This window comes from Cyprinodon tularosa, unplaced genomic scaffold (genome assembly GCF_016077235.1).
Source record: "Cyprinodon tularosa strain WSP-4 unplaced genomic scaffold, ASM1607723v1 ctg304, whole genome shotgun sequence".
NCBI lineage: Eukaryota > Metazoa > Chordata > Actinopteri > Cyprinodontiformes > Cyprinodontidae > Cyprinodon > Cyprinodon tularosa.
Genome location: NW_024039013.1, coordinates 1,562,795 through 1,580,904, shown reverse-complemented (window position 1 = coordinate 1,580,904; position 18,110 = coordinate 1,562,795). Strand labels below are relative to the sequence as shown.

The following is an 18,110-nucleotide window of genomic DNA, read 5'->3' as shown; positions in this document are numbered from 1 at the left end:
GCCGGGAACGGCTAACAATGCCAACCATTCTTAGCACTTTAGTGTTCAAGATGACTGTGTCAGCGGCCCCCAGGCTGGTGACGGGGTCCCGTGACCAGCACAAAACCCCAGCTGAGGACAAGAACTAGACCCAGCTTTAGATATGTGCATCTATCCCCAGCCTTGTCTCTGGGACTCAATGACAATCTCCTCAAATTAATATCTTTAGGCCTCTTGACTGGAGTCAGAACATCAGGTCAGTTGGTCAGTAGCTATATGTAGATCGGTGGTATGTCGAAGCCACTCCAGATGTGTCCTGTAAACTACGAACTAACTGTATAACATAAGCTACAGATAACTTTAATGTGTTGAAAATTAAGTGTATAATCCAGGGTAAACTATTGTTACATGTTGTCACCAAATATAAGTAAATAAAAAGCTGAACCTTTTTTGGCCTAAATGCACATCAATAAATGCAATCAGACAAACAAAGAGAAATCATCCGTAGACCAGAACCAAAGTATCATCTATTGGAGTGTATGGGTGGAATCCAAAAACAATTCCCACTCAGTGAAGGCACTTACAATGTCTCACTGAGAACACTCTTTAGTGCCGGGACCATTACTGAAGATGACCTAAAAGTTAGCCATATTTAATGAGCCAAATTGGGCCAGCACTGGGTAATCAGAGGCCATTTTAAAGGAGGGGGTCTTTCCTACATGTTGTGCTTACTGCTAATGAAAACAAGTTAAAGCAACTTTTAATAAGGTCAACTGCACAAACATTACTACCTTATTTATCATTATACAACTGCATTGGCCAACTGGTTCACCAGCATTAAATTAGTGATTGCTTTGGTCTAGTGAAGAGCTGGCTTTAATGTACATGTTAATCAATACAGTTTTAAAAGTTTGCATTTCATCCACAGTAAGTTTTATCCATATCACAGGGCTGTAACTGACCCAACATTATTATTGGACTGGATATCATTCTCATCGTATAGCACAGTAATGAGACAATAATTTCAAAACTGCTTTAATTTTCCCTCATTTACTTCGTACAGTTTGAAGACCTTCATATGAGAACTTCACTAAGCAAGATTAACATCTTCAGGTATTGGTTTCACCAACTCCAAACAGTTAATGGTCTTTCCATCCACTGACTAAAGAAAGAAGTGAATGTTTTCCATCCAAGCGACACAGTTTCATTAAAGAAGGTTGAATCTGTCCTCCTTGCAAGAAACCACTCTTCATTAGTCAACCAAAACATTAGACCATCATCCTAAAACATTTCTTGCTGGATTTGCAGTGGCTTTACTGTACAAAAGACCCTTAATACAACTCTTCAACTTTCATAAAACCTTTGCATTACTTTTGTGATTACATGTCGATTTACAAATAGTTAAATGACACCTCTGTCATGGCCCAAGGCGGTCTGTATTTCCAGGTGGCACTAAGCAACTCTGAGCAGAATGGCAGCAACACTGCCACACAAAACTACTAAAAATGTGCAGACTGCTTTACGGCATACGTCACTTTCCCAATTCGTTATAGGGACGACGTCGATGCGACTAATGAGAAAGACTGAAAGACTTGTTCAAATTGAGTAGGGTTGATATTAAGGCTAATCAGCACATTTCTGCTGGGATCTATACGTGTGTTTGCTGTGAAATTATCAAACATAACATATTCATCTATCTCAAGGCTTTAAACTCATCAGTACATAATTTTCTGACGAGATGGCTGAACTATGCAACAAAACCAAAGTTATACGTTTCTTATTATCAACATTGTCATATGATGGGTCTATCCACAATTAAATTCATTACCTAATCGTTATTCATTTTCCACACAGCCACTGGAAACAAACATGCAGTTCAATCCAACTGCTGGTGACCAGGAGATCAAGATTTTACCACCGTATGGTCCTTGTGGGAAATGTTGTCTTCCCCTCAGGAAAAGTTCTTTAGAATCAGAATCAAGTTTATTGCGAAGTAGGTTTGCAATTACAAGGAACTTGACTTGGTGTTGATGGTGCAGATAAAATAAATGTATATACAGAATCTAACGCAGAAGGTCTGGAGATGCTATGTTGGTATAGCTTGTCCTGTAGGTTCTGAACGAGGGAGGGAGAGAGGAACTAAAACTACTGCATTTATATATGAAGCTCCAATAACTAGCAAAAATGTATCACAGTCCAAACAATTATTCATGACAATTATAATGGCACCAATTTTTCTTGCAAGGAAGATAACTTCACAAAAAAATTAGCATCCCTATTAAATGCTTGAAGCATAAATCCGATACTTGAGTTTATATTTTTTTGCAGCTCCCCATACTGTTTCCACAGCTCTGCTTGATTAAATTTTTCCAAAATAATCCTCAACCGCAGTAATATGCTGTTAAAACAATAGGATTTTTTAAAAATAATATCAAGCACAGATCAGGTTATACATTAAAGAATCTGCTTCAGCGCTATCACCCTAAAAGCATGAAGTGTCAAAAAACCATTCAAAGGTTTGTTTCTCCAATAAAGCCCATGACTACCCGGAGAACCCTTTCCAAGTCTACATCGCTGCTGCAGCGACCAACGCTGCTCGGCACCCATTTTAAAAAAACACATGCAGATGTGGGAGCTTCCCAGGACCAGGCTCAGGGGAGGTCAGATTGGCGTGTTTGATTTTGCCGTTGACACATCCATGGCCCTGCAATGGAACTGGCCGGCTGCAGCTTGAAATAGCTCATAATCAATCAGCTGGCAGACACATATCTATGCTCTTAAAACGTATAAATGTGCAATGCAGAGGGTGAATCGATGGGTGACAGGATTCCGAAAGCATCGATATAGACATGCTCTTTGGCATAACAAGCTCTCGCCATCGGCCTGTACTTTATTTCCTGTGCCTGTGTCCGATGGGCCGGCCAGCATTAGGCCTGCTGGAAAAAAAATATCTGCAGTGAGTGGAGCAAGGTCTGTGAAGGACAACGGTAGAGGTGGAACGTCTGCCTTTATATAAAATCTAAACAGGACATACATCCAGCTAAACTCGACTGCTTTTTGTGGTTCGACGTCGAAACACGTTTGGTTGTTAGTATGCAAAGCAATCTGTTCCGCCTGCGTAGCACTTCATGTAGGCCAACTTCCTCTTTAATTTACTCTGAGCAACTGAAAGCAGCCTTATCATATTCATGATCTAAGACAGAGCAAACTACAAAAACACACATAAACACACCATAAAACAGAAAAATAAAACTTTGGATTATATAAACCCAAAAGCAGCACCGCTACTGTACACAAATAAAAGAAAATTAAAAAATATCTGTGGTAAAACATCCAGTACTGAACGTGATGAACTTTGCTCTCTTCCTTTAACCCGTTTGGCAGCAGAACCCGTCTGCCAGCGTTTCCAGTGAGCGTCAGTGAGTGGACTTAACAACAACAGGTGTCAATGCGCATGTGTGTGCAGCTCTTACACACAGGCCAGACTGCTGCCAGGTAGGACAGGGTGTCTGTGCCCTCCATGGAGAGTCGATTCGCAGGTTAAAAATCAGAAAGAGGAAGAAAGCAAGAGGCAGCTTTTGTATGATAAGTCCCAGTCACTAATGCAAATGCTTTTTCAAACTGTAGGTTTTTGGTCTCTGTGGCTGTGTCTAACCACCATAAAACTGATTTAAAAAAATATATATACAACCAAGAAAAAGCAAAGAGTATTTATAAAGCACAAAAACAAATGTTGACACAACAAAATCACATTTTGTTAACCGAAATCACAACAATATTAAAGTTTCAGCGATGATCTACTACCTTTCACCTGGAGTATCATACGGACATGGGCAACTGCAAATTATTCGAATTGCATTTATTTAAAATTCAACATGTTTATAATAATGTTATCGCAATATGTAAAGGCCAAACCCATTTCTTTCATATTTTGTCATGTTGCTGTGGTTGTTCCTCAGGGATCGGTTCTGGGACAGCCCCTTTTTAGTTCAAAAATAGTAACCATTATGTCTCATCTCTGTGTGAAAGATCTGTTTGTCATTACAAATGACAGTGAAACTCCCTCTAAGTGCTAGAAAATATTAAAGAGCAGAATTTATACCCAAAAGCCTATGGAATTTTACATTGAGTCTTTTTTTGTCTTTTTCTTTTTGAAATTGTGATTATGACTCTGATAAGATATATATTAAGGTTTTCAAAAGTGATCCCAAAATATTTATGTAATTCCTATGGTTTAAAGTCTGCACATGAAATAACAGGGAAAATATCAGTGGCTGGAGTTTTCTCCAGCCGTATGAGGCCTAGATAACAGGACAGAGAAGCCATCCTTTACAGTTTGCTGTGTGTATCGGGTCAGCTGGCTGAAAAAAGCCTACTATAATTCTTCCTACAAATGCAGACAAATTAGGCTCCTTAAAAAAATTTTGGTTCAAAAGAAAGAAAAAACTACAACAGATATGATTTTAATAATAGTTATCGAAATCTTAGCCAAATTAAGAATAATTAATAATTTTATGAAGAAATAAAACCAAGCTTAAGTTTCTGGCAGTCAATTTTATGGTAATATACGATACCAAAAAAAAAACTGAGAATCTCGTCACCATCCCATGCCAAAAGACAGGCATACCATGTGCCAGTATGATTCAAAGCACTTTAAAGCTACAGTGTGTAATTTTTAGCGACATCTAACGTTCAGACTGCAGACCGCAGCAACATGAACATCTCCCCCCCACCGCTCCTCCCCCCCAACAGTACGGCGAGCGTTAGGGGACAAAATGTCTTCCACGACGTCCGCATCACCTACCTTCTCAAGTGATGAGGTTTGTTTACATAGATAATTTTAATACTGCCATCTATTGTTCAGTACCGTCTCAGTTCATCTCTCTCACCTGCCGTAGTTACTTTCGAGCGTAATGGGCGATCTCGCAATCGCTAGTTTGTTGGTTCTGCGCTGCCGTAGCACAAAAATGTCTGCCTCCATGGCTGCGAGAACCGCTCCTATGTAATTATAAATAACGAATTCTAAGGCAACGCAAATATTAAGGTTAAAAGGCTGAGCTTGTAGATGATGATAAATAACATAGTTATGTATAATATATTACATTTCTGACTGTATATCCCTGTAATTATTACACACTGTAGCTTTAAAAAGCTGAGAAAAGAAAATATGAGGTTATTACAAAACAATATAGTAGGCCTCTTTAAGCCAGCTGAGCAGCAGTGCTACATAACGTGTGAACTGATTCCACAAGTAAGAACCTGCTAGTATCTTGACACCAAAAAACAGGATTGTGACAATGATTGTAAATAGAAAAAAGCATGGAAAAATATGGCAGAGAGACATCAAGAAAGATTAAGATTGGTTAGAAAGACAAGCAACGAGACTAACTTATCAAAAACGGACAACGAGCTGATCACTTTATATAATCCAAACTTTTGATTTCCTTCATTCCCTTTTGTTAATGTTTGCTCATGTCACAGGACAGCTGTGTTATCAGTGCGTTAGCTTGAACTGATAATACAGATTTTACTTACAATACAGCACACTTCAGGATTTCAACATCCAGAGGACTGCAACATTTACAGGGCTGTAAAAAGGAAGTAATAAAGACCTGAAACCTTTACGACGGCAGAAATTTACATGATGTCATTGTGATGCTGGAATACAGACTTGAATAAACCCAGCCTGCTTTTCCATTTTGCTTGTTTGGTTTGTTCATGTTGTGTTCTGGCACTGTCTCGGAGCAGCAAAGACAAACACAGGCCATGGATTGTTTCAGCTCCACCTTACGGATTCATGTGACTTCCCAAGCATCACCTGACTGTCCCTCTCCTGTTTCACAGGCCTTGCAACCATTGATGACAATTTAAAAGTATGTCTGAGAAGTGCAAGACGGACGCAACATGATTTCTAAAACACGGCTCAGAAAAGATTACCGTATCAAACTGTGCCTTTGACCGAACCGTTGAAGATAAAAGGAAGCCAACTTTAGGGATAAGAGGGAACAAATTCAATTCAATTTACTCAGACTGCACCATGTAGAGGACAGGCCAAAGTTACTTGGCCAAACTTAAAAATGGGTAAAAAAAAATAAATTCTGCTTTCTATTCCAGTAGATGTATTCCTGAGAAACATTAACATAATTCAACATTTTATCCAAGTACATTTACTCCATAGGGGAAGATGTACTTTGTCAGCTCGAGCCCCGGATTCTCAGGTTTACGCCTGGATACTGAGATGGACATTGTGTCCAGTGTACTATTTATGTTTTGATTTAGCCAAATGTTTGACACATGTTTGACCCGTTTTTTCTCTCCTGGTATTTCAAATGAGTCAAAGAGCTGTGTTCTTTAACAACATTCCCAGGGGAATTCGAAAAGAAAGAGGTCCACAGCATGAGAAATTCACCTCCATATTTAACATTGGGGAAAAGGGCTATTTACCATATGGTTATCGTTTCATGCCAGACCAACATTAAGGGTTTTTGTTAATTTTTTTGGTAAAACTCTTATTCTTAGTCTCAACAAAGCAAAGTGATGTTCTCCAGTAAAAGTACCAGTAGTTTTAATGAACTCCACATATTTATGATGGTAAGACAGAAAACTTTAGGACTTTCTTGCCTAGAGATATCCCTTGCTGCTCCAGGTTTCCAACAATGAGCTTTAAAGAACTTTTTTTTTCTTACCTCTAGCCGTCCTACTGACTGCAGGTGGTGGTAAGATAAACTTTGGTCCTCATCCAGCCTCGTTTGTCAGTTACTGACTGCCTATAAAGTTTAGATGGTAGCTATTCAATGATAAGCCTGTCCCTATTTACAAAGATCAAAATACATTTGCCTTTGTTGAATGGCATGTTCTCTTGTCCTCATTCTAAAGCGTGGCTCAAAGAAACATAATTTCTGCTTCTGAATGCAGAAAAAACAGAAGTTAGAGCCTCTGGACCAGAGTCTTTGAAAAAGAGGCTGATTAGTCAGTCACTTAATTTTTATCAGAAACTGTCATTTAAATCCCATATCAAGGAGGTTTCTAGAATTTCTTTCTTTCACTCCAGAATAATACAAAAATCAGAAATATCCAGGGGTGATGCTGAGAAACTGGTCCATGTATTTGTTACTTCAAGGGTGGACTATTGTAATTCTTTACTATCAGGAAGCCCACAAACTGTAGTTAAAACTCTTCAGCTGATCCAAAATGCTGCAGCCAGAGTTCTAACGAAAATTAAAAAGAGAGATCATATCTCTCCTATCCTGGCTTCTCTTCATTGGTTTACTTTTTAAATCCAGAATAGAATTTAAAACCCTCCTTCTCACATATAAACCCTTAAATGACCAAGCTCCATCTTATATCACAGATATGATTGTCACTTATGTTCTTAAAAGAGCACTTCACTCTCAATCTGAGGGTTTACTACTGGTACCTTGAATTTCTTAAAGTAGAATGGGAGGCAGATCTTTTAGTTATCAGGCTCCTCTCCTGTGGAACCAACTACCAGTTTTAGTCCATGAGGCAGACACCCTGTCTACTGTTAAATAAAGCTTATAGTTAAAGTGGCTTAGGTTATGCTGACCCATCGCTATAGTTACGCTGCTATAGGCTTAGATTAGTGGAGGACATAGGGACCCCTTTGCATTATTCTATCTCTATTTTCCCATTCTGCAGAATTTGTTTGTTCAATCTCTAATGTGATGCTTTCTCATAGTGGCTTCATCTGATCTGTTCCTGTTTGGCTGTGACACCATCCCAGAGAGAAATATCAGCTGTGCTCATGACATCAACACCTTTGATTATAGATGTTTGAGCTTGGCCTGTTTTTCAGTGTAGTCCTGTTTTTCTTACTCTGACTAACTGTATGTGCTCTCTTTTATTCTACAATTTGGGAGCTGCTTTGGAGCTCGTCTGCTTGGCTGTGTGTTTCCTGGACAGGGCCGCCTGTGGAACTGATTAAGATTTGCCTTTTGTATCTCTGCTTCTGTCTCCTTGAACCCCAGTCAGCCTCGGCAGATGGCCGCTCACACTGAGCTTGGTTCTGCTGGAGGTTTCTTGATATTAAAAGGGAGTTTTCCTCTCCACTGTCGCTATAAGCATGTTTGGTGTGAGGGATTGCTTTCAGGTCAATAAGTCGATGCAATCAACTGTTTTTTCTTAAATAGAAAAACAATCTCACTGTTTGACTAGAGTGGTTGAATTGTCTCTGTAAGGTGCCTTGAGATGAGGTGTTTTGAATTGGCACTATATAAATAAACAGAATTGAATCATTTTGCATGGAAAGAAACGGCTAAAGGGACCATTTGTTTGCCAATTAATAGTTCTGTCTGACTCTAATCTACTTACATTGTGTGTAACTTCAAAAATAAGTCTGACATATTTCATACTTAACTTGTTCGCTTTAAATTCTATTTAAAAAAAATTATATTTACTGTAGAGATCGAACTCTATTTTTGAGAGCTTACACAACTGCAATTAAGGAATAATTAACTTCATGGCCTTTATGCATCTTTATTACAGGGGTGTTATTACATGTGGTTGACAATGTACACCTCATCCTTTTTACATGAGTATAAAGAGAGGAAGCAGAAGAAGAGTACGGTAACTGGCTTGTCATTTTGCATGTCCAAACTTCCTTTTACAGGCAACAGAGGAGGCCCTCTACTGTGTCTTTAGTTCTGAATGAGCCCTTCAAAGAAGCACTATGGAAAAACTCACCAATAGTTGCACCTTCCCACATAGAGCTGCAGTTATCAGCACTTCTTAACAGCAATAACTAAACTACAACTTCTGTGAAGGTTACAGAAAACTTCTGGTCAAAGTGAACTCATGACCCGCATTGGTTCTGTGGCACCAAAACATCACCCAATAATCAAAAGGGTAAATAGGAGTGCTCAGAGCTTGCTGCTAAATCAACACAATAGTTTCAAAGAGGTCCAACACTGGCACATTTGAGTGTGAATCAGACCCAGCTTTGCATATCGCCATGGAGTCATGTCAAACACACTGACGTGAAGAGATATGTGTATGATTTTCCAAAGGCTGACAACAATTGTAGTTTGACTCGCCACTCCCAGAGTAAACATATCTCAGCTGTGATCATATATGACCTGACACCAGAACACGCGCTGCATGGTTTCTACCCCCCACCAAAGGAAAAAAAAAAAACTTGCTTTCCATGTATTTATCTTTTTAGAGATAAATAAACATGTGTTTGGGATGTTTTAATGAAGGCTTAGAGTGATGAGACAAAAATAATGCATTCTTAAGGCTGGACTCTTACTATTGTGCGCAGTCGATGAGCTGGTATTCATTTGATCTCTCGAAACATGCCTTCACTCCTTCATCGTCCCACAGCTTCTTTGCATGATCGAAGAACTCCTGAAGAAAAAAAGGAAAAATACAATTTTTAGAAAAATAATCTACATTAACATCTATACATCAAGTTTTAAAACTACACAGTAAGTATTTCTCAAAAAGCCTTAGGGCAGTAAATGTATTGCTTTGGCAAACTGAAAACACGTGTTTTCATCTGACTTTTAGTCATTTCGATCAGTTATGCCTAACCGAATAACTCATCTTAACTCATCTTAAATTGATAATTTCATTAGTTTTACTGCATTTTAGTTTGGCTTTATACATTACATTTACTATATTTAATGCATTTCGTAATATTGTCATTATGACCCAACTTCTATAAATAATTAAAATCAAATGCAGATGTTAGTTTACTTTTATTTTATGTGTTCAATTCTAAATTGAAAGATTGAATTTATTCCATATGAATTTATTCTTCTCCTTTAAAACATGAAATTAAACACAACAGTACTTTTTAATCACATTATCTTTTATTATTCATTTTACACTAGCTACTCAAATTAAATATAGATATTTGTTTCTCAATTTCTTCTTTCAATCTATCGATTCACCATATTATTTGGGAACCTATAACACTCTAATCAGGAATTTCGTAACACTTTTAGTTGCAACATAGTGCAAAAATTGATTCAGGTTTTCCTGTTAAAATTAGATGATAGATTATATAAACCGATATACAAAAGTTTGATTCTTATGGGTACAAATTTATTTATTTACATTTATCAAAATGGAAGACAGTGGGAACAAATGGCAATGCCTGGGTACAAAAGTGGTAAAAGACCTAAATGATCCAGGGCCACTGGAAGCAGCAGGGATAATACCCTGGTTTACTGGCAGCATCTGAACCAAGAAGGGCGGTTCAGGGATGCATTGCAGTTAATAACCGTTGTCCAACATTTAAACCTGAGGCTGCCCCGTCTAGAAATTTCCACATACATGTCATACTGTATTTAAACTATTAATGAGTGCCTCCTCAGCCTACTCCAATGATATGAAGGAGGCCACTAATAATCCATTTACACATGTGGACAAAGTTAGTGTTACCCATTTTTTGTTAAGAAAACCCACAATGTTCATAGAAACAACTTGAATTTGAAAAAAGTAATTGTCCGTTTTCATCCGATATATATTTAACAACCAAAACTACATGGCCAAAACCTGTGATGCACGACAAACAGCACATCCAACACGGCATGAGCAAACAGCACACTCTGTACGCAGAAACATAATCGAGAACACCAGGAAAAGGACGGAAGCAAGAGAGCCCAGGTGTCAGAGCAGAGTTTGAGTTGAGAGCTGGGAAAACAGGTTTTGAGTGAGAATGTTCAAATTTAAGCCCTTGGCATCGGTCTTACGGCGCGCTTAGGTCAGTGGCATAAAAATTATGCCACAGAAATCCAAGCATCCCCATCAACATTCAAAATATGAGAAGAATGTGACACAGAAAAGGAAACAAACACCATTCCAACCTATATCATCTGTAAGTACTTCAAAAATAAATAGGACAAACATCCATAAGGCATAATAATGTACCAAAGACTTGATTACAGCTTTTGGTAGACTTTGAACAGGGGTGGAATTTTATGCTACTCCAATACAAGAGCCCCAACCAACAATGTCAGATATGATACGACTAGTAATGACATATGACCAATATGGCAGACAGCAGCAAATAAACCATAAGTAGCTTAATCGAGAATGTCGTCACTGAAATGAAACATGTCTGGCTGGACTAGGGCTGCATGTTATTAGAAAATCATGCAATCAGGACATAGTTGTAACATAATGCTAAAATGGTAACAGTTACTTTATCATTATTCTTCTCAATTCTGTCCATCTTTGGCCTATCTTGATTGTCGTTCAGATTTGCATCATCAGATACATATCGCAAAGGGATCTGATGGCAATAGCCCAGAATTGAGGACAGCAGAAAATAGTGTGTATATATATATATATATATAATTTGTGTGCTTCCAAGAATCTATAACCCTCAGCAGGCATGGCACTAGAATTGGCGAGAGACATTGCTATGACAAGCAATTCTACAAAATGAATATGTTGTTGCTCTTCAAACTGTTTGCCCATGATACTTGGGATGAAAATTTTGAAAAAAGCATAGATTTCTGTCAACTGCAAACATGCAACTATATTCGTTCAACAAATTTACAAACAAGCGAAATCCGGTAATCTGAAGACATTTATGCACATTCACAATGCCATGAACCATGCCAAGAAAATGGCTATTATTCCCTAGTGCGTCTCCAGCAGACAGAGAGTCTCAATGTATAAGTTTGTCAAACTAGATAGAGCCATCGGGTCACATCAAGAGACATCAGATGCTAATGCATCAGGTGCACAGAAAGTGTTAGTCGGCAACTTAAGTAATGAAAATCTGTCCCTTATCAGCTAAAAAGAAAAACAAATATCAGAAACTATCATAGATAGAAACCCCCTCCCTCTGCCTTAAGCTTAGGTAATCCCTTGGTAAATAATATATTCAGTTCAATTGTATGAACTAATCCCAAAATGTTGCAGTAACTCCTTGGCTTCGACATGTGTCAGTTATTCTCATAAATGTTGTTGTCATCTACTGTTCTGTTTGAGTTATACCACTTGATCAAGTCTTTTCTAACATCTCACACTACAAAATAGGTGTATAGGAGTCAAGCCCAGGTTGTATTGGGAAATATTGTAACATCGTTATGGTATCGGAAATAAAAAGCTGTAACAGGACATCCCTTGATCAATTCACCTTTCACAAAATGTTAATTTATACTTGTCAAAACGAATTCTTTAAGGCAAAAGAACTGCAAAAAATGCTATTTCCTTAAAAATTGTAAAATTCTCTTATTTCTTTGGCATAGTCATTATTTCTAACCATCAGTAATATTAAAAAAGAATCGCCCCAAATGGCTGTTATTAAGCTGAGGCTATACTAGCTATACAGTTTGGTAAAGTATGAAGCAGCCTCCTGCGGGGTGGCTATCCATGCAGATAGACAAACTATTGAAGCAATAAAGATCAGCTTGTTTAATGTGTGGTTTAACAAGCTCTGAACTATACAAAGTAGCAAAAACGAATATGCATTTAAAATTTAGACATACATAAAATATCTGCATTGGGTTCCGGTAGCATTACTAGAACATCAGTGGGCCAATATTTCTTTATTTGATTAAAGACGTTTTCTTTAAGTCTACCAACATTTCCTATCAGCTAGCATGTTTAATAAAAGAGACTGAAACTAAATCATTAGACAACAACAATCTATCAATTAATTTGGATATCTAAATGATAAAAACATAAAAATGATTTTTGGGATTTTTATTGTTTCTTTATTTAAATGGGGTTGGAGTGGAAGTGTGGTGAGGCAATACCTCACAGTTTTACTGTAATCTGAATCATTTGAGGTTTATGAACACTTAAATCTGGAGTAGAATATTGGTGATTAAATACAGATCATCCCTCAGCTGTTGGATAAACCTTGAGAGACCGAATAAAAAAATAAATAAAAAAAAAGAATTCATTTAAAAGCAAGAGAAGCTTTGGTCTAGAATAAACCCCGAGAAGCAGGGTAAGAAAAATTGATTTAAATGTTCTTTTCTTTCATTTTCCATTAAAATCTGTATGTCACTCAAAATACTAAATGATTCCTGAATCAGACAAGAAAAAACCTTAAACTTTGCTGGTGACAAACCAAATATACAGGTCATCGCCTACAACTCCTTCAGTACACAAATTATATTTAATTTTAGATTTTCAACCTCTGCTGCTTTCGAAGGTAAAACATCTATTTCTAAAATTTTTCCAGACATTGCAAGGCCACATGGCAATCCTGTTGAATGAACCAACAACAGTGTCGTACCAAATTGTAGAATACGAAGTATTAAAAATAGCCACCTTTGACTCCTCCGAAAGAAAAAACTTCTACACCAGAGAGTGTGCATGTTGGTGGGACATCTGTTAGCGTACACACCTCATCTGCTCACTGCAGCGCGATCCACCTGAAAAGCGATCCAATGTTGTTCAACAGTGGATCTCTTGGTGGAAAAGAAGAAGTATGAAAGAAAAAGAAATTACCTATATAATATGATTTTAAATAAGAATACAGTAACCCACTCTTAGCAAAAATGTATCTATTGGCATATTTTCCTGCTCACTTCCTGCTCCTGGACAAAGAGGAGCATTATGGGAGAGGGGGCTTATCCGATCCATGACTTTAAGACATTTCCCAGGACTCTCTGTATGCCCTATACAGTGATGATTGGGCGAACAGCCCTTACCAGCAACTGTGTCTTTTAGAATGGATGGGCTCCTCCTCTACCCTGGCACCACCACATGACTCTGCACTCAGTCCTGGCTCTACGCTCCAAATGGGGAGGGAGTGGGGGTAGGGGAGTAGCCATGAACCAGAGAGGGAAAAGAGGAGAAGGAGCCTGATGAATGATCACATACTCCAGGAGACCTCCTATTAGAGGATCCAGTGATTAGGTTCAATGTAGAGAAACTCCACGGATCTCTTCCAGTGTCACTAAATCAGTCTTGAACTTAAGGCACAAAAAACAAATACCCCCTTATCTTAGTGCTAAAAATGCTAAAAGTACCCCTAATAAACTTGTGACACCAACATAGATGAATTCTCTCCAACAGTGGGACTGAACAGTTGCCATCGCCGTCAAACTTCAAATTGTTTTGGGGATTATCAGCAATAGCTATTAAGATTTTTATTCTTATTGTTGCAGATATCATCTGTGGCATAAAGTTCTAGTGGAGGGCCAGACTAGGAAGTTTCGAGCTCGTCGGAGTGAGGACGAGGAGCACAGAGTGTATGATCCTTAGGGCTCTTTTCCACAGAAGCTTGTGACACTGGGGTTTTCAATAAATGTAGTGTGTTTGCAGTGCCCTACAGAGGAACTGATAACGCAGAAAGAGACCAGGAGGGAATTTGCTGCTTTAAAGCAAGTTTTTTTGGTTTTTGTTTTGTTGTGTGCTTTTTGTATTATTTAACTTTTTCCTTTCTTTTCAGCCTACACCACAACCAGTTCCTCTTCTCGGATTAAGTTTAAGTACGGTTGGGGATGTGAGGTCGGTTAAACAATATATCTCAGGCCTGAGAGAGAACAAAATGGCCATCTCATTCGGTTTATCAAAAACCGTCCTGACAGGAAAATTGCAACTTAAGTTAAAAGGAAACTGTCATATTCCTTATGGTTGCTTTCTGTATATAACAAAAGTCAGGGAATTTGAAAATGCCATATGATCACCACTTTTAAATAGACCTTAAAAGAAGGGTACACAACCATGTCGTGAAACAAGTATATAACGAAATTACAATTACTCATACCCTGGGAAAAATTCTATTTGAAATAATTTCTATTAAATATTATCCCCTCTTAATGTGTCCCCCCCGTCAGCTCCAAATGCGAAAAAACTATTGCTGCACACTGCAGTTCAGCTGGCAGAAAGATGGAAACTACGTTTTCCTTCAGCCTACCGAAAAGAATAAATTGGCTGCTTGGAAATCTGTTTGGTAATGAAAATATAGTAAATGTGTTAATAAATTTTTTTTTTTGTAACAGTGTAACAATGGATATGTGAAAATGTTTGCTGTTGTCTAAATGTGGCTGAAACATTGTTGAAGTTGATCAAATGGGCTAACCCAAGTTGGAAATGTAACGTCTGTGTTTAGCAAATGCTAATTTTAGTGGATGAGTCTCCTCCTTCATACATTTCTTATTTAGAGGAGGAAAGTAGGGACGAAGTTGTTGTGGAAGAGGACACCAGAAGTTTCATTTGGTGTAGAAGGCTTACAGCCATATGTGTTTGAGCCCTTGCCTAGCAACGCTGCCAGTTTTGTTAGCTCTATGCCTGCCGAAGACACAAACGTCCATCCCCGTGAACACTGGGATGGAACTCAATGATAAAATAAATTATTCTTATTTCAACCGTTGCGTATATTAGCTGCAACATATGAATCAAGATGCTATGACCGAAAAAATTAGATGTATGATTGGCCGAATTTAGGTGTACAAGCTGAAGTATAACTAACTGGCCTGCATAAAACAATGGAAAAAAAACACAAGATTTTAAGACAGGATTTTTTTTTTACTAGAAATTTTCAAAATTTTGGGACAGTATAGTCTGATAAAGAGTAAATTTATATACATGTTTAAGCCAGAATTATTTGACATTTAAATACTACTTTCCTTTGACTTGAGGGGGTGAGGGGATGGGAACTATGCTGTGGGAACTATGGGACTGACCGTGGCTCTAAAGTAAATTAGATTACCAGTATGTGAACTATACTTATTGTGTTATACCCGTTTTAAATGGAAACATTACAACAGGTCTGAAAGAGGAAAAAACAACAAGGTGCAAATTAAGAGGCCGTGTCTCATTTGAATTGGCTTCAGTTTAGTTGAAAGAAGCTGTCACTGCGGCAGCTAATGTTGCTACAGCAGTGACATTTGTTTCCATTTGCATAGATGACCGTTTGCGTCCATGCTTTCCATTTCATGGGTCACTTGTTATACTACTACAGAGAGAAAGGGGGAAAAAAAGCCAAGTCTCCTGCTTACAAAGGCCAAGGTCCTCATCAGCTATAATAAAATTTATTCTAAAACTTTTATCAATTTAGCTGCAACACATATAAGCTGTAGAAAGAAGATTGTATTGTTTTGGAGGATTTATTTATCTTTATTTGATTCAAAAACGATTAAACAAAACAGAGAATCTGGGTGGTTTTTTTAAATACACATTTTCGGCGTATGAAAGAAACTGTCCTGGGATCTTTTGTACCCACTTTGAGGATTGCTAACTTGTCAAATGGATTAGAGGTAAAGCAAGTGGCTCATATATGGAAGCCATTAGTATTTCGTGCAGTAATATCACATTTGACTCCTCAGGACCTTTCCTTCATGTCTACCCCTTTCCCTTTATTTCTTCTTTCCTGTCAGGCCATTTATGTAAAGTCCTCATAACCAGACTCTAGAGAAAGTATCAATGTGACTAAAGTTCTCTCTAGGTGCAAAGAGCATAAGGGAGCACTCTAATACCTCTTCCAGTCTTCTGCCACATTTTTTGCTTAGACAAACCAAGCAGTTGGATGGTTATAGACAGATACCTAACAAAACTACCCATGGGGTAGACTAGTAATCGGCATCATAATCAAGAAAAAATGCTGATATTTTACATCATATACAGTTTACAATTGCTGAAAGAATAATCGACAGATTAATCAATTTGCAAAATAATCGTTAGTTGCAGCCCTAATACAGCTTATAATCTTTTTAATGAGATACCAGAGAAAGTGACGGGTTACTTATGCTTTCTCTGGCTCGGCAAAACACAGAGTTGGACTGTGCTCCCCTTCCCCCACCTGTTGCTGCACACCACCAGTCAATGTACAATTTTTCCCTGATAGCAATAAAAACAAAGTAGGCAGTTAAGGAAGCCCTAGCTAGGCAACTAAAGAGGAGCCTTAAAAAAGAAGACGAATTCTGACATTGCTTTACTGGTGTGATGCCACTTTAAATGAACGCCTTTTCATAGAAATTTTAAAAAATAGAAACTATTATTTAGACATATGCTTTTTGAAAAGCACTGGATTTATTCCTTTTGGAAGATGGGTCAGTAACCTGAAAACATGAACATCTGTCTTCTACTTACCCTAAATCTTCTCCTACATTAACTGTTGGTAGAATAATAAATAAATAAAAGAAATTATTTTGTTCCGCTGCAACAATCTGATGAGGTATTTCAAACTGAAAATAAAAAATATAACTTAAACAAATATATTATGAGAAATACGAAAATAAATAATTGTCACAACTAATAAGTAACGGCAAGTTATTTGGGAAAAAACAGTTTAGCTCATATTTTAGTATTTGTAGCTAATCAATCACTCAAGATTTAAATTGAAGGTGCCTGGTGTTTGATGTAGAAACCACCTAGAAGAAAATCCAACACATCCTGTGTTTCTGATAGTTTGGTTTTTTTTTTTGTTTTTTGTTTTTTATCTGGAGTGTTTTCTACATAAATAAACTGGCTCAACCTAAAACCTTGTTTTAATAAATGAAGCTGCTGTGGCAGAGGGGGCTATCTCCATCACCCTATCGAGGTGTCTGGAAGTTTTGCTGCCCGGCACAGGGTGCTTTATATAAAGCAGGGGTCAATTTATACCTGGCAGCTTCACAAATCCTTCTCTCAACTTGTAGGGCTCAGCACCCAAAATGTAAAACAGTCAGGGGCTTTACAGAAAAAAATGCATACATGCAGAGCAGATTATACCCTAATCATAAGTTTTTTTAAAAGGATATATTTTATTGATGAGTTTCCTTTTGTGTTTGTATTGAACTAGATTCACATTTAAACACCGAGTTATTGCTAAAACTACAATTGGTGAGCTAGAAACATACATGTCAAATAGGGGTGTAAATAATAATCGTTTTGTATCGATGCATCGATCCAAAAGCCGACGATCCGATGCATCGACACGTCCGCACGATAATCGATTAATGTTTTTTTTTTTCCCCTCCGGTCTATTTTTATCCATTTGCTCCTGGGCGTAATCCTCCCGTGCTGCGGTGGCGCTAAACCTATTTTGCCCTCCTACCGCGCTTCCTGGTTATACTCTTACAGCAGTTTGTTGCAGCAAGCTTCACACAGACATTTTTAAATTATGCTCAGTATTGAAGCGTGGTCTGGGCTACACGCTGTGGGTCTAGATACGGCCGAGGCGATGAGGAAGTGGGGGCGAGTTTAGTCCGACG

General features: G+C 37.9%; 1 protein-coding gene across 2 annotated transcripts in view; it reads right to left on the bottom strand.

Annotated features, from left to right (window-relative positions):
* Positions 1–18,110, bottom strand: part of LOC119787877 (guanine nucleotide-binding protein G(olf) subunit alpha) — a 97,544-nt gene that overhangs the window by 29,084 nt on the left and 50,350 nt on the right. For both annotated transcript variants that reach the window (XM_038291924.1, XM_038291925.1), the window contains exon 5: positions 9,248–9,345. In XM_038291924.1, the coding sequence (XP_038147852.1) occupies positions 9,248–9,345 (98 nt within the window). The remainder of the gene's footprint in view (positions 1–9,247; positions 9,346–18,110) is intronic.